General features: G+C 44.3%; 2 protein-coding genes across 3 annotated transcripts in view; one reads left to right on the top strand and one right to left on the bottom strand.

Moving 5' to 3' along the window:
* Positions 1-26,025, bottom strand: part of LOC132870554 (NACHT, LRR and PYD domains-containing protein 3-like) — a 524,974-nt gene that overhangs the window by 302,052 nt on the left and 196,897 nt on the right. The gene's annotated exons all lie outside the window — the stretch shown is intronic.
* LOC132870553 (NACHT, LRR and PYD domains-containing protein 12-like) overlaps positions 1-26,025 on the top strand; it is a 502,785-nt gene that overhangs the window by 50,993 nt on the left and 425,767 nt on the right. For both annotated transcript variants that reach the window (XM_060904226.1, XM_060904230.1), the window contains exons 5-6: positions 1,377-1,550; positions 13,204-13,377. In XM_060904226.1, the coding sequence (XP_060760209.1) occupies positions 1,377-1,550; positions 13,204-13,377 (348 nt within the window). The remainder of the gene's footprint in view (positions 1-1,376; positions 1,551-13,203; positions 13,378-26,025) is intronic.

A 26,025-nucleotide genomic window follows, 5' to 3' on the forward strand; every position in this document is an offset into this window, starting at 1 on the left:
CGTAACGTTACATTTTGTTACATTTTATTCTGGTCCAGTTGTGGGTGTTCATTTCGCGAACTACATCCACCATGTCTCTTACAGCAGGCTACTGTGCGCTCATTTATTTCTAACCTTATTTCTATCCGTACATTAATGTAGGCCCACGATTCTGACAGTTTATTATTTTATTAATATTACAAGGCCCCTGATTGGCTGTGGCCCAGGGGCTTGAGCCCCCCGAAGCCCCCCCCCCCCCCCCAAAGCGCCGGTGCATGTCCACCATCGTCTGTGTGAGACTCGCGCGCGCGACAACTGTCTTCCCGTGATTCATTTCCAGAACGCATTTCCCCTTCTCCGTTTTAACCTTTTTTTATTTTTTACTTATTTATTTTTTTTACTCAGTAACGGTTGTGATGTAAAATGTACCGAAGTACACTACTTAAAAGAAAACATACTTAAGAAAAGTAAAAGTACACTCTTTAAAAATTACTTGAAAAAGTATAAGTACACAAAAAAGCTACTCAAGTACAGTAACGCGAGTAATGTAATTCGTTACTTTCCACCTCTGCATGTAACATCGTCGTAGGAATGAATTACGCTTGAGTATCACGAAGGAACATACCCCAACCCCCTCAATAAATGAAAAAAAAAATCTCAACTGATTTGGCATGATATAAAAAGGTCGATTTTTACTCAGAAAAAGCGGAAATCCGCCGAAAAGCAGAAAACTCTCATCCCTGCTATCGCTATCACCGCTGTCACACCCGAAGCATTACTAATTCTATTGTTTGAATGGCAACAGGTAGATACACAGGTTAATTAGCTACCTGCTGCCATCTATTGGAAGAGTATTTAATTGTTCTGCCGGTCACTATACGTCGCTGGCATAGACGAACGAAGACAAATTATTTGCAGTAAATAAATAATTTTCGGAACAATTAAGTGAAATTGGATAATGTCCCACGGTACACCTGATGATCTCTCACGGCACACTAATGTGCTGCGGCACAGTGATTGAGAAACATTGGTGTAGACAACGGAGAAACAAGTTTATTGCCCCTGTGTAGTGCACTATAATTCTAGCAGAGACCCATCTGAGATTCAGTCTCTCTCTCTCTCTCTTTCTCTCTGATTAAAGTTCATGGTCTCTCTGCTGTTCTCTGTTCAGCTTCAGCTGCTGATGGTTTAATATCACACACAACAGAGGAGAGAAACTCAATATAACACTCAGTATTATCATTATTAATGACACTGTTAATGAGCATAAACAGGTGATATTAAATGCTCATGACATTCTGAATAATAAAATTAATTTTACACTCATCATCTTTAAAGTCAGTATTAAACCAAGATGGAAATCTGTTGATGAAGTGTGTGTCATTGTGTCTCTGCAGGTTGTGGGGTTGTGGTGTCTCAGATGAAGGCTGTGCTGCTCTGAGTTCAGCTCTGAGATCAAACCCCTCACACCTGAGATACCTGAATCTGACCTCTAATAAACTCGGAGACTCAGGAGTGAAGCGTCTCTGTGCTGGACTGGAGAATCCTCACTGTAAACTGGAGACACTGTGGTAAGATCATCTCTCTGAGAGTCACATGACCTGCTCCTCAGTAAGACCCATTCTCTAATAGTGAGACTGAAGCAGAGGTTTTAGCTTCATCATCAGTGTCCTGAGGAGGAAGATTGTTTCTGTTCACTCGGGGTGTAACGATTAATCGAGTTCGGCGACTAAAACTCATCTCATCTCATTATCTCTAGCCGCTTTATCCTTCTACAGGGTCGCAGGCAAGCTGGAGCCTATCCCAGCTGACTATGGGCGAAAGGCGGGGTACACCCTGGACAAGTCGCCAGGTCATCACAGGGCTAACACATAGACACAGACAACCATTCACACTCACATTCACACCTACGGTCAATTTAGAGTCACCGGTTAACCTAACCTGCATGTCTTTGGACTGTGGGGGAAACCGGAGCACCCGGAGAAAACCCACGCGGACACGGGGAGAACATGCAAACTCCACACAGAAAGGCCCTCGCCGGCCCCGGGGCTCGAACCCAGGACCTTCTTGCTGTGAGGCGACAGCGCTAACCACTACACCACCGTGCCGCCGCGACTAAAACTGATGACCAAATTAGTTCCCAACTGATGTAATAGTTGATTAGTTGGTGACATCATCACGTGTGTTTTTTGCGCTAACTCGGAATGCTTTGACGTTCGTGCTGACTGGAGAGAAATTCACAAAAGCGCGAAGGCAGCTTCAAAAACAAAAACCTCCAAAGTGTGGGAGCTTTTCACACTGAACTCTGAAAGGAAAGGTTGTGAATGACCCAGTTTGTAAAGCTGACCTTAGCTGGTATGGAAGCACATCCTCTCTGTCGGAGCGTGTGAAGAGGAAGCAGGTCGGCTCACTGGATGAAGGTTCATCTCAGGAAGTTAGCTAGCTAGTTGGCTAACGTTAATGGTGAAAGCCGTCTTATGGTCTTCATGTTATGAGCTGTAACGTTTATTTGAAATGCAGAGTCTCTTGATTTGTTGATGGAGTTGGAACAGAGAAGCAACTAACAACCTGTTATTCCCAGCGAACCTGTTCACAGTCCAAATACCATTTACACTTTTAAACGTTACATCGACGTCATAATGTCACGGCGACGTTTACAGCTGGAGATGGTGCTGCTGCTGACTGCACGAGTTTGCAGATGTCTGGAGAATTTGATATTTTCTCACAAAACCGCAATGAAAATTCTGCACCTCCTGTTTATGGGCGTGGCCAAAGTGAAGGGTTTCTGGGTTTGATCTCGGTGAAGTTGATGTTTGGGGAAAAAGTGACAGCCTGAATAACGAACATCTCCATTTATCGTGAAACTGCACCGATAGAGGGGAAACATTTATTTAGAGCACGTTTCGATATCTACACAGGATTCTAGAATCAAAACAAAAATATGGTTTAAATGTAGATTTCTTAAACGGAGTGTGAGGGACGGAGCGGTGACGCGCGGGAGCGAGCACTAAACCGTTTATCGACAAAAACAGCGAGGAGCTGAACTGCTGCTACTGTTTCTGTACTGTTTTACTGTTCACTGTGTCATTTATCACCGTTCACTAAAGATTAACTCCATTTGAACGAACTCGGTTGTTTTAGAAGTGCAGGGAAAGACCTCCCGGCTTTTTAAACACGTTTGTGTCCAAACTGAAATATTCCCTCCTTCAGCTTTGTCGTGTTCATCTCTCATCTGTAGAAACATTATCTGGGATCAAGAAATGCAGACATCCACACTGGCTGTTAAAATATTTGCATAGTTCAAGTATTATTATTATTATTATTATTATTCTGGGGTGGCACGGTGGTGTAGTGGTTAGCGCTGTCACCTCACAGCAAGAAGGTCCGGGTTCGAGCCCCGTGGCCGGCGAGGGCCTTTCTGTGTGGAGTTTGCATGTTCTCCCCGTGTCCGCGTGGGTTTCCTCCGGGTGCTCCGGTTTCCCCCACAGTCCAAAGACATGCAGGTTAGGTTAACTGGTGACTCTAAATTGAGCGTAGGTGTGAATGTGAGTGTGAATGGTTGTCTGTGTCTATGTGTCAGCCCTGTGATGACCTGGCGACTTGTCCAGGGTGTACCCCGCCTTTCGCCCGTAGTCAGCTGGGATAGGCTCCAGCTCGCCTGCGACCCTGTAGAAGGATAAAGCGGCTACAGATAATGAGATGAGATGAGATTATTATTCTGAAAAGTGAATCATGCATCATGACATCTGACTCCTCCTCAAAACAAAGTTCACCTGTGTCTATTGAAAATCGTGTTTTCCTGGACTGGTTCCTGAATAAAATGAATCCTACCAAGCGTCAGAGACATGGACTGTATCCTCACTCTGCGCTAAGAGAGCAGGGAACCAGTCTAAAGTAGCTCGTCTCGTTTCACGGGAAATGCGTTAAGTTTTATTCATCAACACGGCAATATATAAAAGTACAAAAATATTTTGAGGAAATCATTCACATTTCCTTGTTTTTGGTTATAATTTGTCGAAGCATGCGTGTTCGAGTGAACTGGAAAAGCTCGGCTCAGAGGGGTCCACGCAATGACGTAATTATACCAGCTGGTTCAGAGCGACGAGGGTCAAGGACATCGTGTGCCAGCAGCGCGGTTGAAGTGGGCAGGTGTCAAACTTGAAACTTTTATTTCACGATTGGAGTTAATAATAAACGATATCACTGAATAATGTTCCTTACCTCTAACCAGTATATATATGACCATTTTTTATTGTTTTTGATGGTTTCATATATTTCGTAATAATATTTTTATTTTCTAAATATTTATCAACATTCTGCCATTGTGGCACGGGAGCCTGTGATTGGTGGACAGCCGACAAAGGGTGTCTCCCATTGGTTGTAAATCGTGACATAAAAATCATAAACACATACGGGACCTGCTGATTGGCTGTTCACATACTGAAGCTGAGCGGAGATGTCCAGTGTCTGTTGCTGTTGTCCGAAGAAAACTACAACTAAAAAAGTTCTACTACTGGATTACTTGGACAATCTTAGTCAGAAAGAAGCGCAGGATAGATATACACGGAAATGAGAGTTTATTAGCGGTTCTGATCCGTGCAGAATTCCCCGAAACGACGGGAGTGACGGTGCAGATTTGTAGCCGAGCGTTAGCATTAGCTGCACGTTGGAATAGACATTCTTTTTTCTGAAGTGTCCCGACACAGAAGAACAGTTTAAAAAAATTACAGAAGCAAGAAAACCTTCTTTGTGTAAAGACTTTTTCCCAACATCAGTTTTTGGGAACAGAATGTTGTGAAAGCCAAAGCATTTACTCTCAAAGGGCTCTGACCTAAACTGTGGGCTAGATCTCATCCCCACCCCTCCATGTCTCAATAACCCCACGGACATGTAGTTACACAGCTCTCTGCACTCTGTCATTTATACAGCGATGCTTACCGTAAATCCTCTAATATAGGCCGGGGCCTTTATTTCACTCAAGTGCATCTTGGTCCAGGCCATTATTGGAAGGAGGCCAGAATTAGAGGCAGGCCTCTATTTCTATTTGAGCAAAACAGACTACCAGTGGAATGAATAAAAATGAGATTTTGTGTCTATTTGAACCTATAAAATAGGTTGATGCTTGGTTGCCTGGTTACCACCAGACCTACCGGTAATCACAATCAGGGGCGCCTGCAGGGTTGAACTGTAAGGTACGCACTAGCGGTGTAATCTCCCCCCCCCCCCCCCCCCCCCAAAAAAAAAAAAACGCTTGCGTGCTGCAGTTTCTATGAAGAGTCGATCTATAGGCTTATACACAAAACAACGATAGAACTTTAACTTGAAATTGAACAATAGCCTTCCATGAACACAGGCTGATATTTGAACAACATATGTGAACTACACACGACAATAAACTCTTTATAGCCTCGATTAGAATCTAGTGAACTTGCTCAGCACTACCGCACGCACGACTCTGACACACACTGTAGCGCAACGTGGGGTACATAGACTCGCTGAAAAACTCCTCGGGTATTTTTCTGAGTTTACCGAAAATCAGAGTAGAAGGAGCCACCCACCCTCTGTCTGGTTTGAAGCGGTTCTGTAGGACATTGAGCTTTACAGAGTCCGGTGCACATTTTAAGGCATCTGGTTGAAGTTTCCCTATGTCTGATAAATCTGATGTCAGTGATAGCGGGCTGACTCGTGGCTCATTAGTAAAGCTATCTGATGGCTCGTTTGTCAGCAAGGTGGAGCAACCATCTACTTCTGATCGTAAGGGACATGGGGAGATGTAGGTGTTCTTATATGAAATTCACTGGATGTATGGCTAGTTTCAAACTCAGAGGTAGATGAAGGCAATTCCCTCAAAGGAACTGAGCTAGCATCCAGCTGCAGCGTACTGCTGCTCGGTTGCGGAGGAGTGGAAGCTGCCGGTGCCGTGTTACTAGCTGATACTGGAGAGGACTGGCAAGCAGATGACACCCCTGGATCACTGCTTTTGGACTTTTTCGTAAAAGTCTGAAACAAGCTTGTTTGTTTCAGGGTTCGTTTACTCATTTTTGACTCGCTTCTCAATAAATTCTCGCACAAGCTCTGACTACTGACGATTGTCTGTCTCCGTTTCTCAAAACTGGAGAGAATCTCAGTGGTGCAAGAAAAGTATATCTGCATTGACCAATGAGCTTTCTTGGTCACGCACACCCCGCCCACTCCTGAAGCACACAAATGTGCCGGCACACACACGTCTCTCTCTCTCTCTGTCTCTCTCTCTTTCTCAAATTATGTTGCATTGCCAAAGCATTCAGGTAACAATTATAATTAAAAAAAATATCTCTCTCCCCAAGGTACGCCTAGTGCATACGGCCATACGCCTGGCGGCGCCACTGATCACAATTGTCTTTCAGATCAGAACGATTGTGTAAGGCCACTATGATCTCAGAAACATCGTTGGTTATAGCCCCGGCCTGTATTAGAGTCCGGCCATTATTTACCTCCTCCGACAGCGAGACCGGCCAATATTAGAGTCCCGGCCAGTAATGGAATACAGGCCAGTATTAGAGGATTTACGGTATTATTGTTAAAACAATATCTGAAGTGTTATTATTTGTAAAATAAGAAAATATCTTGCTCTAGACTTTCAAACAGTATTGTAAGATTTTATTTTAATTTTATCTAATAGTGGTCGGTACAATAATTACAAACGCTAACAGAATCAGCACATTCCAGTTGTAGCTGTAGTTATATAGTAACTATAATCACCCTGTAATAATAATTTCAGTAAACGGTTAATGTTCAGTTCCCTTTTCATTTATTTTCGATTCAAAAGCACAACTGAGTCACTCAGGTTGATCAGTGTGTAACGGACAATAAAAGTTTTATCTAAAATAGTTTTTTCCTGCTTTAGTTGATTTATTTCTGTTTCACATGTGTGCAGCTGTTGTAAAGTTCAGTGTGTGTGTGTGTGTGTGTGTGTGTGTGTGTAGAACTCTCTTGAACTGTAGGTTCATTTCTACACTCTGGTTCCACGGTAACATTTTGTACAGGACTGGGTTCCTCTGATAACAGAAACAAGGCTGCAGCATTATTATTATTATTATTATTATTATTATTATTATTATTATTATTATTATTATTATTATACTCGTTCAAAACTCTCCACAGCTTAATATGCCCTAAATTATGAATTCCTCTACTACTAGAACTTTTCTTTCTGAATGTGTCTGCATATATTGGTGTGATGGTTTTGTGGATTTATCATAATGATGCTGCTTCACCTATTAAAAAAATCCACTGCATTCTGTCCTCTCCAAAATAAAATCAAGCTCTGGGCAAGTGGAATTGTTTTTCGGGTGAGTATGTTTTGGGTGCTGCTCGCACATTGGGCAGTAAAACTGGGAGATTTTTTTTCAAAGACTGAAGCGTTAATTTTATTGTCTTCACGCTTTGGGGTTTATTCCCATTTGTGTGAGATTCTTGTTCTTGTGCTGTCTCGAGAACGAGTGGCTGAATGTTTGTAGGATTTATATGGAATGATCTTTGTTTACTTCCTTGATTCTCCAATAATATAAATCTATAGTGTTCTATAAATGCACTGTGTAGACGATGGAGAAACAAGTTTATTGCCCCTGTGATGTTAGGACTAGGACTGTTTTGGCCTCTAGAGGCCGCTGTTATTTCCTTTTCATGTCATGTTTATTTTGGCCTCTAGAGGCCGCCACTGTTCCTGTGTTTTGTGTTTGTGTTAATTGCCTAATTATCTTCACCTGTGTCCTTAATCAGTTTGTCTATTTATACCCCTGAGTTCAGTCCTCTTGTCACGGAGTCTTTGTGCTATGTTTATCTCCAGTTTCCTTTGTACTGTGTTTTTTGATCTTCTTAGCTTTTGTATTTTTGCACTTTGCTTTTCTTTTGGATTATACTCTTTGGTTTTTTTTTTGTCTTTTGTTTTGCCCTGTATATAGTGTATATAGTTTAAATAAACCTTTTGATTCTTTTTCTACTTCCGCCTCACGCCTCTGCATTTGAGTCATCCCCCTGGTGGCCTAGTGGGGGTTTGCTGGATTATCACACCAACGAACCAGGTTCGAATCCCAGCAAAACCCTAACAGAAAGACTCCGTCATGACCGACTCAGCAGAGGCTGCTTCAACTGTCTACCCGGCCAACCTTCAGGGAATTATGGCAGCTTTGACACGCTTCGGAGCGACCATGGACGCTCATGGACGTACGCTCACCAGCCAACGTGAGGCCCTCGCTCGCCACGAGGAACTGCTTCAGCAAATTGGGAAAACCCTGGCACAGCTGACATCTCTGCCTGCATCTCCTGCTCCTGATCCAGCTCCCACTCCTGCTCCAGTGCCTCCTGCAATGCTGCCTTCTTCACCTCGCGAACCCAGCCTTCCTGCACCACAGAGGTATGACGGCAAGCACAGTGAGTGCCGAGAGTTCCTTACCCAGTGTCAACTCACCTTTGAGCTTCAGCCTACCACCTACACTACGGATCGCCGCAAGATTGCCTTTGTGATCACCTTATTAGCTGGTAAGGCGCGAGCCTGGGCTACTGCTATCTGGCAAAGACAGGGACCTGAGTGCTTTGATTTCCAGCTGTTTTCTGAAGAGATGCTTCGGGTCTTCGATCAGGCAGACATCAGTACCGACGCAGCCCGAAAGCTCATGTCCATCCGGCAAGGAGGAAGCGTCGCAGATTACGCCATCTCGTTCCGAACACTCGCAGCAGTAAGTGGATGGAACGAGACTGCCCTGGTGTCAGCCTTCCACCATGGTCTGTCTGACCCCATCAAGGACGGTCTGGCCTCTATTGGATGCCCAAGTGACCTCGAAACCCTCATCTCACATGCTATTCGTCTGGACAACAGGATGAGAGAACGCCACCAAGCCTTGAGCCCCCCCAGCCTCCCTACCTCTACCTGGAGACCGTCTACCTCCTTCAGTGACTGTCCAGAACCCATGCAAGTGGGTCGTACTCGCCTCTCCGCATCTGAGAGGGAGCGCAGAAGGAGGGACAAGTGCTGCATCTACTGTGGCAAGCCTGGTCACTTCCGAGCATCATGTCCCGAACTCTTGGGAAAAGGACCGCCCCGTCCAGCCGAGGGAGGGTTGTGACGGGGCCTACCCTCTCTCCCGGACTCCCTGGCCAAGGAATCTACATCCCGGTCTCCATCTCCTGGGGTGAGTCTGTCCACTCTTGTCAAGCTTTGATAGACTCAGGGGCGGCTGGGAACTTTATGGATATTCACTTCGCCCAAAGCATCAATATTCCGACTGCACCTCTTGAAGTCCCACTGTCTGTGTCTGCCCTCGATGGCCAAGCGTTAGGTGATGGAAGAGTCACCCAAGTTACTTCTCCAGTTTTCCTCCAGTCTCAAGGTCACAAGGAAGAAATATCCCTGCACCTGATTCCTTCACCTGAGTTCCCAGTTATTCTAGGCCTTCCTTGGCTTACTCGCCACAACCCTCGCATAGACTGGGTAACAAGCCAGGTTGTGGAATGGGGCCCTGCATGCCATGCCTCTTGTCTGCTCTCTAGCTCTCCTGTGTCTCCTGCCGAGCCCCCTGATCTCACCGAGTTATCTCAAGTTCCCACAGAGTACTGGGATCTCAAGGAGGTATTCAGCAAGAGCAGGGCCGCCGTTCTTCCTCCGCACCGGGCCTACGACTGTGCCATCGACTTGCTCCCTGGGACTACCCCTCCTCGTGGCAGACTGTTTTCCCTCTCTCAGCCAGAACGCAAGGCTATGGAGGAATACCTCAAAGACGCCCTGGTCTCTGGGTTCATTCGACCCTCCACCTCACCTGCTGGTGCCGGCTTCTTCTTTGTCGGCAAGAAGGATGGGGGGCTTCGACCATGTATTGACTACAGGGGCCTGAACAAGATTACTGTGCGCAACCGATATCCCCTTCCGCTGATGTCCACTGCTTTCGACCTGCTCCAAGGCGCCACCGTCTTCACCAAGTTGGACCTACGGAACGCATACCACCTCATCCGTATCCGACAGGGAGACGAGTGGAAGACTGCCTTTAACACCCCGTCTGGGCACTACGAATACCAGGTGATGCCCTTCGGACTCACCAACGCACCAGCTGTTTTTCAGGCCCTAATCAACGACGTCTTAAGGGACATGATTAACCTATACGTTTTTGTCTACCTCGACGACATCCTTATCTTTTCCAAGACCGTGCAGGAGCACCGCCACCATGTCCGCCAGGTTCTCCAGAGGCTGCTACAGAACAATCTGTTCGCCAAGGCCCAGAAATGCGAATTTCATGTTCCCGAGGTCTCCTTTCTGGGATTTATTGTACGGACAGGCCAACTCCAAATGGACCCTGCCAAGACCCTGGCCGTCCGGGATTGGCCTACTCCCAAGTCCGTTAAGGAGGTTCAGCGGTTCTTAGGATTCGCTAACTTCTACCGCAAGTTCATCAGGAACTTCAGTTCTGTGGCAGCACCCATGTCAGACCTCACCAAAGGGACAGGTGGATCTTATGGCTGGTCTCCTCAGGCAGAAAAGGCGTTCAAAGACCTCAAGGACCGCTTCTGCACGGCACCCATTCTGGTTCTCCCGGACACCTCCCAACCATTCATCGTGGAGGTGGACGCCTCGGACAGTGGTGTCGGCGCGGTGCTCTCTCAACGTTCGGAAGGAAAGCTGCACCCCTGCGCTTACTTCTCCCACCGCCTGAGTCCTGCTGAGTCCCGGTACGATGTGGGGGATCGAGAACTGCTAGCGGTCAAACTGGCCCTTGAGGAGTGGAGGCACTGGCTGGAGGGAGCACAACATCCATTCCTGGTTTGGACTGACCACAAGAACCTGGAGTACCTCCAGCAAGCCAAGAGACTGAACCCTCGACAGGCTAGGTGGGCCCTGTTTTTCAGTCGGTTTGACTTCACCCTCTCATACCGCCCCGGCTCCAAGAACACCAAACCTGACGCACTGTCCAGACTGTTCTCTGCCACTAACAGGGAGAATGAAGTCGGGCCTATTATCCCTGTGTCCCGGATTGTGGCCCCTGTCCGCTGGGGTATTGAGGAGGCTGTCCGACGAGCCCAACGCCAGGACCCCGGTCCTGGGACGGGGCCACCAGGCCTCTTGTACGTCCCACATCAAGCCCGGGCCAAGGTTCTCCAGTGGGGTCACTCTTCCCCTCTCACCGCCCACCCGGGAGCTCGGAGGACCCTGGACTTCCTGAAAAGACGCTTCTGGTGGCCTAACATGGAGAAGGAAGTAAGGTCATTTGTCCTGTCCTGTGAGGTTTGCACCAGAACCAAGAACCCACGACAGCGTCCCCAGGGTCTCCTGCATCCTCTGACCATTCCCCGGCGTCCCTGGTCCCACGTGGCAGTCGACTTTATCACGGGTCTCCCTGAGTCACAAGGTAACACGGTCATTTTGGTCTTAGTTGACAGATTCTCCAAGGCCTGCCGCCTCATACCACTGTGCAAACTCCCCTCTGCTCTTGAAACTGCGAAACCTTTGTTTAATCATGTCTTCCGAGTCTTTGGTCTTCCACAGGACATCGTCTCAGACCGAGGGCCCCAGTTCTCCTCCCGAGTGTGGCACGGGTTCTGCAAGGTCATCGGAGCCACTGCCAGCCTCTCCTCTGGGTTTCACCCACAGTCCAATGGTCAGACGGAGAGGCTCAACCAGGACCTGGAAACCACCCTGCGAGGCCTGGCTATGGATAACCCGACATCGTGGAGCACCTGGCTGCCATGGGCGGAGTACGCCCACAACACCCTGCAGTCATCGGCCACCAAGCTGTCGCCATTCCAGTGCCAATTCGGGTTCCAGCCACCTCTGTTCCCGGACCAGGAGGAGGACGCGGGGGTGCCCTCGGTCAACCAATATGTGAGACGGTGTCGCAAGACCTGGAGCAAGGTCAGGAAGACCCTCATACAGACCTCCAGAACCAACCAGACTCAGGCCAACCGCCATAGAAGACCTGCACATGCTTTCCGCCCTGGGCAGCGTGTTTGGCTGTCCACTAAGGACCTTCCACTGCGGGTGGAGAACCGCAAGCTTGCTCCTCGCTACATTGGCCCCTTCAAGGTGGTGCGCAGGGTGAACCCTGTCTCCTACCGGCTCCAGTTGCCCCGGTCTCTGAGGATCAATCCCACTTTCCATGTTTCCCTGTTACGGCCCGTACTGACGTCTACGTATGCCCCTGCCCCTAGGAACCCCCCACCCCCCCGCATCTTCCAGGGGCAGACTGTGTTCACTGTGAATCGCCTGCTTGACTCCCGCCGGGTCCGCGGCGGGTTGCAATATCTGGTGGACTGGGAGGGCTATGGTCCTGAGGAGCGCTGCTGGGTTCCTGCTCGGGATGTCCTTGATAAAGAACTATGTCGGGACTTCCATTCGGCCCATCCGGATCGCCCTGGGAACGTCAGGAGACGCTCCTAGAGGGGGGGGTCCTGTTAGGACTAGGACTGTTTTGGCCTCTAGAGGCCGCTGTTATTTCCTTTTCATGTCGTGTTTATTTTGGCCTCTAGAGGCCGCCACTGTTCCTGTGTTTTGTGTTTGTGTTAATTGCCTAATTATCTTCACCTGTGTCCTTAATCAGTTTGTCTATTTATACCCCTGAGTTCAGTCCTCTTGTCACGGAGTCTTTGTGCTGTTATGTTTATCTCCAGTTTCCTTTGTACTGTGTTTTTTGATCTTCTTAGCTTTTGTATTTTTGCACTTTGCTTTTCTTTTGGATTATACTCTTTGGTGTTTTTTTTGTCTTTTGTTTTGCCCTGTATATAGTGTATATAGTTTAAATAAACCTTTTGATTCTTTTTCTACTTCCGCCTCACGCCTCTGCATTTGAGTCATCCCCCTGGTGGCCTAGTGGGGGTTTGCTGGATTATCACACCAACGAACCAGGTTCGAATCCCAGCAAAACCCTAACATGTGTAGTGCACTATAAGTCTAGCAGAGACCCATCTGAGATTCAGTCTCTCTCTCTCTCTCTCTGATTAAAGTTCATGGTCTCTCTGCTGTTCTCTGTTCAGCTTCAGCTGCTGATGGTTTAATATCACACACAACAGAGGAGAGAAACTCAATATAACACTCAGTATTATCATTATTAATGACACTGTTAATGAGAATAAACAGGTGATATTAAATCCTCATGACATTCTGAATAATAAAATTAATTTTACACTCATCATCTTTAAAGTCAGTATTAAACCAAGATGGGAATCTGTTGATGAAGTGTGTGTGTCATTGTGTCTCTGCAGGTTGGAGGGTTGTGGTGTCTCAGATGAAGGCTGTGCTGCTCTGAGTTCAGCTCTGAGATCAAACCCCTCACACCTGAGAGACCTGGATCTGTCCCGTAATAAACTCGGAGACTCAGGAGTGAAGCGTCTCTGTGCTGGACTGGAGAATCCTCACTGTAAACTGGAGACACTGGGGTAAGATCATCTCTCTGAGAGTCACATGACCTGCTCCTCAGTAAGACCCATTCTCTAATAGTGAGACTGAAGCAGAGGTTTTAGCTTCATCATCAGTGTCCTGAGGAGGAAGATTGTTTCTGTTCACTCGGGGTGTAACGAGTAATCAATTTCGTCGACTAAAACTGATGACCAAATTAGTTCCCAACTGATGTAATAGTTGATTAGTTGGTGACATCATCACGTGTGTTTTTCGCGCTAACTTGGAATGCTTTGACGTTCGCGCTGACTGGAGAGAAATTCACAAAAGCGCGAAGGCAGATTCAAAAACAAAAACCTCCAAAGTGTGGGAGCTTTTCACACTGAACTCTGAAAGGAAAGGTTGTGAATGACCCAGTTTGTAAAGCTGACCTTAGCTGGTATGGAAGCACATCCTCTCTGTCGGAGCGTGTGAAGAGGAAGCAGGTCGGCTCACTGGATGAAGGTTCATCTCAGGAAGTTAGCTAGCTAGTTGGCTAACGTTAATGGTGAAAGCCGTCTTATGGTCTTCATGTTATGAGCTGTAACGTTTATTTGAAATGCAGAGTCTCTTGATTTGTTGATGGACTTGGAACAGAGAAGCAACTAACAACCTGTTATTCCCAGCGAACCTGTTCACAGTCCAAATACCATTTACACTTTTAAACGTTACATCGACGTCATAATGTCACGGCGACGTTTACAGCTGGAGATGGTGCTGCTGCTGACTGCACGAGTTTGCAGATGTCTGGAGAATTTGATATTTTCTCACAAAACTGCAATGAAAATTCTGCACCTCCTGTTTATGGGCGTGGCCAAAGTGAAGGGTTTCTGGGTTTGATCTCGGTGAAGTTGATGTTTGAGGAAAAAGTGACAGCCTGAATAACGAACATCTCCATTTATCGTGAAACTGCACCGATAGAGGGGAAACATTTATTTAGAGCACGTTTCGATATCTACACAAGATTCTAGAATCAAAACAAAAATATGGTTTAAATGTAGATTTCTTAAACGGAGTGTGAGGGACGGAGCGGTGACGCGCGGGAGCGAGCACTAAACCATTTATCGACAAAAACAGCTAGGAGCTGAACTGCTGCTACTGTTTCTGTACTGTTTTACTGTTCACTGTGTCATTTATCACCGTTCACTAAAGATTAACTCCATTTGAACGAACTCAGTTGTTTTAGAAGTGCAGGGAAAGACCTCCCGGCTTTTTAAACACGTTTGTGTCCAAACTGAAATATTCCCTCCTTCAGCTTTGTCGTGTTCATCTCTCATCTGTAGAAACATTATCTGGGATCAAGAAATGCAGACATCCACACTGGCTGTTAAAATATTTGCATAGTTCAAGTATTATTATTATTATTATTATTATTATTATTATGCAAAGTGAATCACGCATCGTGACATCTGACTCCTCCTCAAAACAAAGTTCACCTGTGTCTATTGAAAATCGTGTTTTCCTGGACTGGTTCCTGAATAAAATGAATCCTACCAAGCGTCAGAGACATGGACTGTATCCTCACTCTGCGCTAAGAGAGCAGGGAACCAGTCTAAAGTAGCTCGTCTTGTTTCACGGGAAATGTGTTAAGTTTTATTCATCAACATGGCAATATATAAAAGTACAAAAATATTTGGAGGAAATCATTCACATTTCCTTGTTTTTGGTTATAATTTGTCGAAGCATGCGTGTTCGAGTGGACTGGAAAAGCTCGGCTCAGAGGGGTCCACGCAATGACGTAATTATACCAGCTGGCTCAGAGCGACGAGGGTCAAGGACATCGTGTGCCAGCAGCGCGGTTGAGGTGTCAAACTTGAAACTTTTATATCACGAATGGAGTTAATAATAAACGATATCACTTAATAAGGTTCCTTACCTCTAACCAGTATATATATTACCATTTTTTATTGTTTTTGATGGTTTCATATATTTCGTAATAATATTTTTATTTTCTAAATATTTATCAACATTCTGCCATTGTGGCACGGGAGCCTGTGATTGGTGGACAGCCGATAAAGGGTGTCTCCCATTGGTTGTAAATCGTGACATAAAAATCATAAACACATACGGGACGTGCTGATTGGCTGTTCACATACTGAAGCCGAGTGGAGATGTCCAGTGTCTGTTGCTGTTGTCCGAAGAAAACTACAGCTAAAAAAGTTCTACTACTGGATTACTTGGACAATCTTAGTCAGAAAGAAGCGCAGGATAGATATACACGGAAATGAGAGTTTATTAGCGGTTCTGATCCGTGCAGAATTCCCCGAAACGACGGGAGTGATGGTGCAGATTTGTAGCCGAGCGTTAGCATTAGCTGCACGTTGGAATAGACATTCTTTTTCCTGAAGAGTCCCGACACAGAAGAACAGTTTAAAAAAATTACAGAAGCAAGAAAACCTTCTTTGTGTAAAGACTTTTTCCCGACATCAGTTTTTGGGAACAGAATGTTGTGAAAGCCAAAGCATTTACTCTCAAAGGGCTCTGACCTAAACTGTGGGCTAGATCTCATCCCCACCCATCCATGTCTCAATAACCCCACGGACATGTAGTTACACAGCTATCTGCACTCTGTCATTTATACAGCGATGCTTATTATTGTTAAAACAATATCTGAAGTGTCATTATTTGTAAAATAACAAAATATCTTGCTCTAGACTTTCAAACAGTATTGTAAGATTTTATTTTAATTTTATCTAATAGTGGTCGGTACAATAATTACAAACGCTAACAGAATCAGCACATTCCAGTTGTAGCTGTAGTTATATAGTAACTATAATCACCCTGTAATAATAATTTCAGTAAACGGTTAATGTTCAGTTCCCTTTTCATTTATTTTCAGTTCAAAAGCACAACTGAGTCACTCAGGTTGATCAGTGTGTAACGGACAATAAAAGTTTTATCTAAAATAGTTTTTTCCTGCTTTAGTTGATTTATTTCTGTTTCACATGTGTGCAGCTGTTGTAAAGTTCAGTGTGTGTGTGTGTGTGTGTGTGTGTGTAGAACTCTCTTGAACTGTAGGTTCATTTCTACACTCTGGTTCCACGGTGACATTTTGTACAGGACTGGGTTCCTCTGATAACAGAAACAAAGCTGCAGCATTATTATTATTATTATTATTATTATTATTATTATTATACTCATTCAAAACTCTCCACAGCTTAATATGCCCTAAATTATGAATTCCTCTACTACTAGAACTTTTCTTTCTGAATGTGTCTGCATATATTGGTGTGATGGTTTTGTGGATTTATCATAATGATGCTGCTTCACCTATTAAAAAAATCCACTGCATTCTGTCCTCTCCAAAATAAAATCAAGCTCTGGGCAAGTGGAATTGTTTTTCGGGTGAGTATGTTTTGGGTGCTGCTCGCACATTGGGCCGTAAAACTGGGAGATTTTTTTCAAGGACTGAAGCGTTAATTTTATTGTCTTCATGCTTTGGTGTTTATTCCCATTTGTGTGAGATTCTTGTTCTCACGCTGTCTCGAGAACGAGTGGCTGAATGTTTGTAGGATTTATATGGAATGATCTTTGTTTACTTCCTTGATTCTCCAATAATATAAATCTAAAGAGTTCTATAAATGCACTGTGTAGACGACGGAGAAACAAGTTTATTGCCCCTGTCTAGTGCACTATAAGTCTAGCAGAGACCCATCTGAGATTCAGTCTCTCTCTCTCTCTCTCTCTCTCTGATTAAAGTTCATGGTCTCTCTGCTGTTCTCTGTTCAGCTTCAGCTGCTGATGGTTTAATATCACACACAACAGAGGAGAGAAACTCAATATAACACTCAGTATTATCATTATTAATGACACTGTTAATGAGAATAAACAGGTGATATTAAATCCTCATGACATTCTGAATAATAAAATTAATTTTACACTCATCATCTTTAAAGTCAGTATTAAACCAAGATGGAAATCTGTTGATGAAGTGTGTGTCATTGTGTCTCTGCAGGTTGGAGCGGTGTGGTGTCTCAGATGAAGGCTGTGCTGCTCTGAGTTCAGCTCTGAGATCAAACCCCTCACACCTGAGATACCTGGATCTGACCTCTAATAATCTGGGAGACTCAGGAGTGAAGCGTCTCTGTGCTGTACTGGAGAATCCTCACTGTAAACTGGAGAAACTGGGGTAAGATCATCTCTCTGAGAGTCACATGACCTGCTCCTCAGTAAGACCCATTCTCTAATAGTGAGACTGAAGCAGAGGTTTTAGCTTCATCATCAGTGTCCTGAGGAGGAAGATTGTTTCTGTTCACTCGGGGTGTAACGATTAATCGATTTCGGCGACTAAAACTGATGACCAAATTAGTTCCCAACTGATGTAATAGTTGATTAGTTGGTGACATTATCACGTGTGTTTTTCACGCTAACTCGGAATGCTTTGACGTTCGCGCTGACTGGAGAGAAATTCACAAAAGCGCGAAGGCAGCTTCAAAAACAAAAACCTCCAAAGTGTGGGAGCTTTTCACACTGAACTCTGAAAGGAAAGGTTGTGAATGACCCAGTTTGTAAAGCTGACCTTAGCTGGTATGGAAGCACATCCTCTCTGTCGGAGCGTGTGAAGAGGAAGCAGGTCGGCTCACTGGATGAAGGTTCATCTCAGGAAGTTAGCTAGCTAGTTGGCTAACGTTAATGGTGAAAGCCATCTTATGGTCTTCTTGTTATGAGCTGTAACGTTTATTTGAAATGCAGAGTCTCTTGATTTGTTGATGGAGTTGGAACAGAGAAGCAACTAACAACCTGTTATTCCCAGCGAACCTGTTCACAGTCCAAATACCATTTACACTTTTAAACGTTACATCGACGTCATAATGTCACGGCGACGTTTACAGCTGGAGATGGTGCTGCTGCTGACTGCACGAGTTTGCAGATGTCTGGAGAATTTGATATTTTCTCACAAAACCGCAATGAAAATTCTGCACCTCCTGTTTATGGGCGTGGCCAAAGTGAAGGGTGTCTGGGTTTGATCTCGGTGAAGTTGATGTTTGGGGAAAAAGTGACAGCCTGAATAACGAACATCTCCATTTATCGTGAAACTGCACCGATAGAGGGGAAACATTTATTTAGAGCACGTTTCGATATCTACACAGGATTCTAGAATCAAAACAAAAATATGGTTTAAATGTAGATTTCTTAAACGGAGTGTGAGGGACGGAGCGGTGACGCGCGGGAGCGAGCACTAAACCGTTTATCGACAAAAACAGCGAGGAGCTGAACTGCTGCTACTGTTTCTGTACTGTTTTACTGTTCACTGTGTCATTTATCACCGTTCACTAAAGATTAACTCCATTTGAACGAACTCGGTTGTTTTAGAAGTGCAGGGAAAGACCTCCCGGCTTTTTAAACACGTTTGTGTCCAAACTGAAATATTCCCTCCTTCAGCTTTGTCGTGTTCATCTCTCATCTGTAGAAACATTATCTGGGATCAAGAAATGCAGACATCCACACTGGCTGTTAAAATATTCTCATTTATTGGTTAAAACTTTGTAAAACAACCCCATATCCAGTTTCATTCACCGCCGTTCAACTCCACCACCACCTCCTGGTTCCAGTGGGAAAGCGGGGGACTGTACCACCACAGGGAAATAGGGGTGTTTGGTGGTGTGGTCCATTCTGACAGGGGTGTTTTTAATGGAAATGGTAAATATGGGTATTTTGTGTGTGTAAAGCGGTCTGGGTGAACAGGAAGTGTTTGTTTGTTTGTCTGGTGTTTAGTTGAGTCATTATTTTATAATTGAGGTATGAACGAGTTAATTGATTTATTTTTGGATTTGGTTTGTCTGGTGGGCGGAGCTACAGCGAGTCTCTCACAAGAGCATGTGGAGATGCTGACTTTCCTCCATTTCAGTACAGAACTGTGATTGGAGCCTGATTTAGCTGTAACAGAGTTGAGGCTGCAGAAAGCACGTTCCTTCCTCACTGTTTACATTTAGATGGTTGTGTGGTTTACCTGATGAAGGGGAAACTGGTGTAGTTTTTTATTTTATTGCTGCTACTTTGCTGATCCTTGGTTTTAAATTTTTACAGGAAAATAGATTTTGGAATTTTTATTTTTGTATGAGCAGGAAAGATCATCAAAACACTGAATTTTTGAAAGAAGTGCTATGCTAGAAAAACCCCATGTCCGATTGTCCGAGACGACTAAAGTCTGTGCAAGGACGAGTAAAACTCGAATGGTAATCCTCCGATCGGACGACAAAAGTTAGTGCTGGTAACCTAAACAACACAGGCAACTGCTCCGTGATGCAGGTCTGAACTGTCAGTCCGGCAGTAGCATAGTTCTCATCTCATCTCATCTCATCTCATCTCATTATCTGTAGCCGCTTTATCCTGTTCTACAGGGTCGCAGGCAAGCTGGAGCCTATCCCAGCCGACTACGGGCGAAAGGTGGGGTACACCCTGGACAAGTCGCCAGGTCATCACAGGGCTGACACATAGACACAGACAACCATTCACACTCACGTTCACACCTACAGTCAATTTAGAGTCACCAGTTAACCTAACCTGCATGTCTTTGGACTGTGGGGGAAACCGGAGCACCCGGAGGAAACCCACGCAGACAACATGCAAACTCCACACAGAAAGGCCCTCGCCGGCCCCGGGGCTTGAACACAGGACCTTCTTGCTGTGAGGCGACAGCGCTAACCACTACACCACCGTGCCGCCCCTAGCATAGTTCTATTATTATTATTATTATTATTATATGTCTTCACCAGCTGGATACACATATATATCAAAGCCACGTCTCACAGGGAAAGGTGGAGGTCTCGCTGCAGTTTTCCGATGTGGTTTGAAACTTAAAGAGATTGTTTGTCATGATGTCACATCCTGTGAATATCTGGCTTTGAAAACCTCCACTCCCACACCGATGTTGCTGCTCTTAATCTATCGACCTCCCAAATCATCACCATCTCTTTTTCTGTCTGAACTGAATGAGCTGCTAACTGTCGCCTCATCTGTCTGTCCTGCCGTCATTCTTCTGGGTGACTTTAATATTCATGTTGACGCTAGTTGCTCCCTGACTGATGAGCTCTTGACTGTCTTTGAATGTTTTGGTTGAACTCAGCATGTTGACTTTCCCACACATAATCCTGGTCATATACTTGACTCGCTTCGCTCTACTGGTATAAAAATTGTATCTGTATCGGGTTCTGATGGAGGTTTTACTGACCACAAGTTGATTGAGTGTTGTCTCAGTGTGCCTTCTTCTAAACTTCCTCTGCGTTCTACTGTCTCTTTCCGTAATCTTTCTTCTATTGATGTGCATTCTTTCTCTGCCTCTCTCCTCTCTTCTTTTTGTAAATTTGCTGAGGTTTCCTCTCCTGTAGATGAAAGTCTTCCGGATTTACCCGGAAATCCGGATATTTGACAAAACTCTTGAAAATCTCCGGTTTTCCGAATGGAGAAATTTATTTTTCGGATTTTTCGCGTTCCGTTTCATAGAAATTCGGTTTTGCGATCGCACGGCTTGTTTACGTTCGGCGACAGGGCATTGCTGTTTTTGTAGTCTTGCAATGCTTGCTGGTGTGTACGAGACCTTATATGCTTATATACATACCTCATGTCATGTGAACAAGATTTTATCGCGATATCGTGCTTTAGAAAATGCGGTCTTTCTTTTGTGTACCTTTCTATTGAGCGAGACAATTGAAGAGCCTTCTCTATTGAAATGTTTACACCGATTCAGCAATAATAATGTACAAACAAGTTGACAGGTCGGCGGATATCCGTAGCATAGAAGGAAAGGTAAAGAACAAGTTCAAATGGTCGTGGCTGGAGGAGAAAGATGCAAACGGTGACTTTTTATCGGACTGTGTGAGGAAAGTGGACAGGCCAGGATATGCATTATGCACGTGGTAAGTAATTTTTTCTTATTCTTAATTTGTTGGACTTGAGATCCATGTTGAGATTTAGAAAATTGTGAATGAATTCTTATTGACTTGACGTGACTGATAATGACCGCAAATAAAAGTAGTTATCAGTGAGCGTGCGTGATATTGTAAACCGTATCGGCGTATTGAAGTGTTAATGTTAGTAAAAATAAAAAATGAACCACACACTCAATATAAATGATATTATAATTTATTAGTATGCCATTTATTGGGATATAATTGGTTAGCTATATTTAATGAGTCATTTATGAATTTGTATACCTCTAAATATTAACATTTTAAGTGTGAGAGAATATATTTTTTCCATTTTTTTGTTTTGAGCTGCTTAAATACGAGTCATCTGGGAAGAAAGACCTCCGAAGCCACAGTAAGCGTAAGAAGCACATTGAAGCTCGTAGACTGAAGAGAACAAACCAGACTCTTCCCGCAGTATTTCACAATGTAAATGCAATGGAGAAAGGAGCCACCAGTACTACTTGCACGATGCCTTCTGAGAATGTTCACAGTGCTGCTTCTTGCTCAGCCAGTCAGACGACTCCAGCAAAACCAATCATTAGTTTTCTTGATAGGAAATCAGACCAGGAGGCTTCTTTATTATCATTCATGGCAGAACATTCCATACCACTGTCCATGTCTCCACATCTAATAAAGTTTGCTCAAGAGTTCTCTCGCGACACAAGAGTCACAAACGCCATGTCTATGGAACGAACCTTTTGGGGAAAGCGTAGGAGAAAACAAAACAGCTGTAAGGCTGTGGAACAACCGAAGAAGAAGAAGAGGGTCTAGATTTAGTGATGTCCGTTTCACAGCTGGTTTTCACTTACCCGAGCAGACTGTCTTCTTTGGTTTTTACAAAACTATGAACTTTGCAGTGCATTCCATGTCTCTCTCTCTCTCTCACACACACACACACACACACACACACACACACACACACACAAATATATATACAGTTCAAACCAGTTAAGTTTTAGTGCATTATTAATAGTTTGAAATCTTTAAAGTGGCATGATGATAAGAAAATATTCTTTTTGATAATAGTTTGTGTTGAATAAGCTCAATTTTACAAGATAATGTGGCTGATTTATCTTTTCTGTTCTGAATGAGTTTACTGTTACAATAAATATATATCTGATTAATAAGACTGTTTTGATATTGAACCAATTCAATTTCATGAAAGTGTGAACTATTTAATATCAGTTGAATTATTATTTTCTAAACATATATGCAGTATTGCACATAAGATGTGACAGCATCACTTTATATAAGTTTTGACATCCAATAGTGAAAATTCTGAATTTAGAACAATGCACTCCTGAAAATTATTCATTAACTAAGGGAATAAAATTTAATATTTTTGACATGTTAATCATTAATATACATGAAAGAAAAAGGCTTAAAAGTTATAACTTGTTTTAGTGAAAATAAGTACTAAAATGCACTAGAATGCAGGGGTTTGCATGTTATGTTATTAAAATTTTTTTCGGGGGACGTTGCCCCCCCCCACATCTTAGTTTGACTTTCAGAAGTTCAGGATTTTTTTCTTTGCTCCACTTTCATCTCTACTCTCCTGATGATACAGTTTCTATTTACAATAATACTATATCTAACACAATACTTTCACTCCCCTTAAAACTAGACAGGTCTCCGCGAATCGCGCCTCTCCTTGGTTCACCTCTGAGCTTAGGGCCATGAAGGCCAAGGGAAGGCGGCTAGAGCGCCTTTATAAGAAAACAGGCCTTACTATTCATCTTCAGTGTTGGGGAGTAACGAATTACATGTAACGACGTTACGTAATTTAATTACAAAAAAAGTGTAACTGTAATTCGTTACAGTTACAACAGGAAAATATGTAATTCAGTTACAGTTACTTATGGAAATATTGAGAATTACAATTTTAGTTACATTTGAAAAACAAAAACCTTTGCGACATGAGCAAGGATATTTTTATTGCTTTGCGCATAATTTTGCCGTTTCCCGCCACGGCTCCTTGTCTGTCCTGGGTTTTCCTATCATGTTTGCCAGCAGCAGCGCCACTCTGTTTCTGTGCTTGAACACTAGAGCAGCAAGAAGCGCGCGGTTTGGTTCAGTTCAGCTCAAGCAGCAGCCAGGGCCGTAACTACCATTGAGGACACCGAGCTCATGTCCTCGGCATTTTTTTCCCACGGTTTTTTTTTTCACTCAGAAATGTGAAATTAATATATGATGAAAATTGTTCTGACTTTGATCGGTGGAAAATTCTAAATTCAGCTTGCATCCCCCTGTTCTCATTTGTTTGTCTAAAAATAAAGTCCACATAATCATTTTTAAACGAAGCTGAAATATCCGACATTGGAAACATTTCATATTCGGCAGCCTCGCGATAGTCAGCTCAGCACCGCGGGATACACAAGAGCTGAGAAGTGTTCTCATCAAGGTCCGACTCCGCAGCCAGGCAGTTTGTGAATTAGTCGTGGAATCTGAAAATTGACATAAGATGAAGAAGTCTACTACACTAAAACAAACCAAACTCAGCTCTGGAAAGTCAACAAGTGAGAGAAAAAGAAAGAGGGAAGAAGGGGAGTTAATTTTGCCAGTCCGGAATGCTTATGATCATTAACAGTGCAATTTTAATTAGCATTTCAAGCAACAACAGTCGAAGCCACTTAGCTAGATAGGATTTTCGTTTTCCAGGCGGCACAAACTCTTTTATTCTCTCTCTCGATTTGATTTGGTGCGTTTCAGATCAGAAAAGGCTGGACAGTCGTGACCTGTTGTTTATGAAGTTATTGGGTGCTGACGAGACTTGAGCTATTTTGCTAACTTACCAGACTATAGGCTAACGTGAACACAAGACACTATTGTTTTGATCATTGGTTGTATTTTCGAACGGAAATGAAAACGGGTAGCAAACTTATTATGTTCACATTTTATTTACAACATGATGTACCGCCTCTGACTGCTTTCTGTCAATCATAAGCAGCCCAGCCGCGTTCACAGCTCCTCCTCCAATCAGCAGCTGGAGATGAGCCTCCTCTCGGGAAGTCTTGTCCCGCCCCTCTTATTGACTCCCATCTCCAGTGAGGCTCAGTCTCCCAATGGAGCGGTTTAGTCGGTTTTGTCCAATAACCGTCTAGTATTTTGCTATTGAAAAGGGCAGATATTTTTTAAAAAGCAATTGAAGTCCATTCAGGCTCGGCTAGATTGCGTTGTCACTCTCACCCACTCACACTCACTCACTCTTACACACTCCATCACTCACTCAAACTCTCACTCACTCACTCACTCACTCTCACACACTCACACTCCATCACTCACTCAAACTCTCACTCACTCACTCACTCACTCACTCACTCACTCACTCACTCACAAACTCTCACTCACTCACTCTCACACACTCACACTCCATCACTCACTCAAACTCTCACTCACTCACTCACACTCCATCACTCACTCACTCACTCACTCACTCACTCACTCACTCACTCACTCACTCACTCACAAACTCTCACTCACTCACTCTCACACACTCACACTCCATCACTCACTCAAACTCTCACTCACTCACTCACTCACAAACTCTCACTCACTCACTCACTCTCCATCACTCACTCAAACTCTCACTCACTCACACTCCATCACTCACTCAAACTCTCACTCACTCACTCACTCACTCACTCACAAACTCTCACTCACTCACTCTCCATCACTCACTCAAACTCTCACTCACTCACTCACTCACAAACTCTCACTCACTCACTCTCACACACTCACACTCCATCACTCACTCAAACTCTCACTCACTCACTCACTCACTCACTCACTCACTCACTCACTCACTCACAAACTCTCACTCACTCACTCACTCACTCACTCACTCACTCTCCATCACTCACTCAAACTCTCACTCACTCACTCACTCACTCACTCACAAACTCTCACTCACTCACTCACTCTCACACACTCACACTCCATCACTCACTCAAACTCTCACTCACTCACTCACTCACTCACTCACTCACTCACTCACTCACTCACACTCCATCACTCACTCAAACTCTCACTCACTCACTCACTCACTCACTCACTCACTCACTCACAAACTCTCACTCACTCACTCTCACACACTCACACTCCATCACTCACTCAAACTCTCACTCACTCACTCACTCACTCACTCACTCACTCACTCACAAACTCTCACTCACTCACTCTCACACACTCACACTCCATCACTCACTCAAACTCTCACTCACTCACTCACTCACTCACTCACTCACTCACTCTCACACACTCACACTCCATCACTCACTCAAACTCTCACTCACTCACTCACTCACTCACTCACTCACTCACTCACTCTCACACACTCTCTCACTCACTCACCCACACTCACTCACTCACGCACGCACTCACACACACACAAAATACTTTTGTGATCGTGCAGTTTTGAAATTGTTAAAATAAACATGTTCACCTATGTACATGTTCATCTTGTTGGGCTTGTGATTTTGACTCGTTTCCAAAATGTATGAAAAGTCACCATATTAGGACATTTTTTTTTGGCAAATAAGATGTATCGCAATGTTTGACCTCGGTATTTGAAAAATCCTGGTTACGGCCCTGGAAGCAGTCATGTCAGACGCCTTCAAGCATTGGAAATTTAAGAAGCATTTCATCTACATCACTGAAAATGGCTCAAATTTAACTGTCCAATGCAAGCAGTGTTTGCCGGCCATCAAGAAGTTGTCCACGTCGAAGCAGTCTATGTCAAACCTA

Source organism: Neoarius graeffei, chromosome 22 (genome assembly GCF_027579695.1).
Source record: "Neoarius graeffei isolate fNeoGra1 chromosome 22, fNeoGra1.pri, whole genome shotgun sequence".
Lineage (NCBI taxonomy): Eukaryota > Metazoa > Chordata > Actinopteri > Siluriformes > Ariidae > Neoarius > Neoarius graeffei.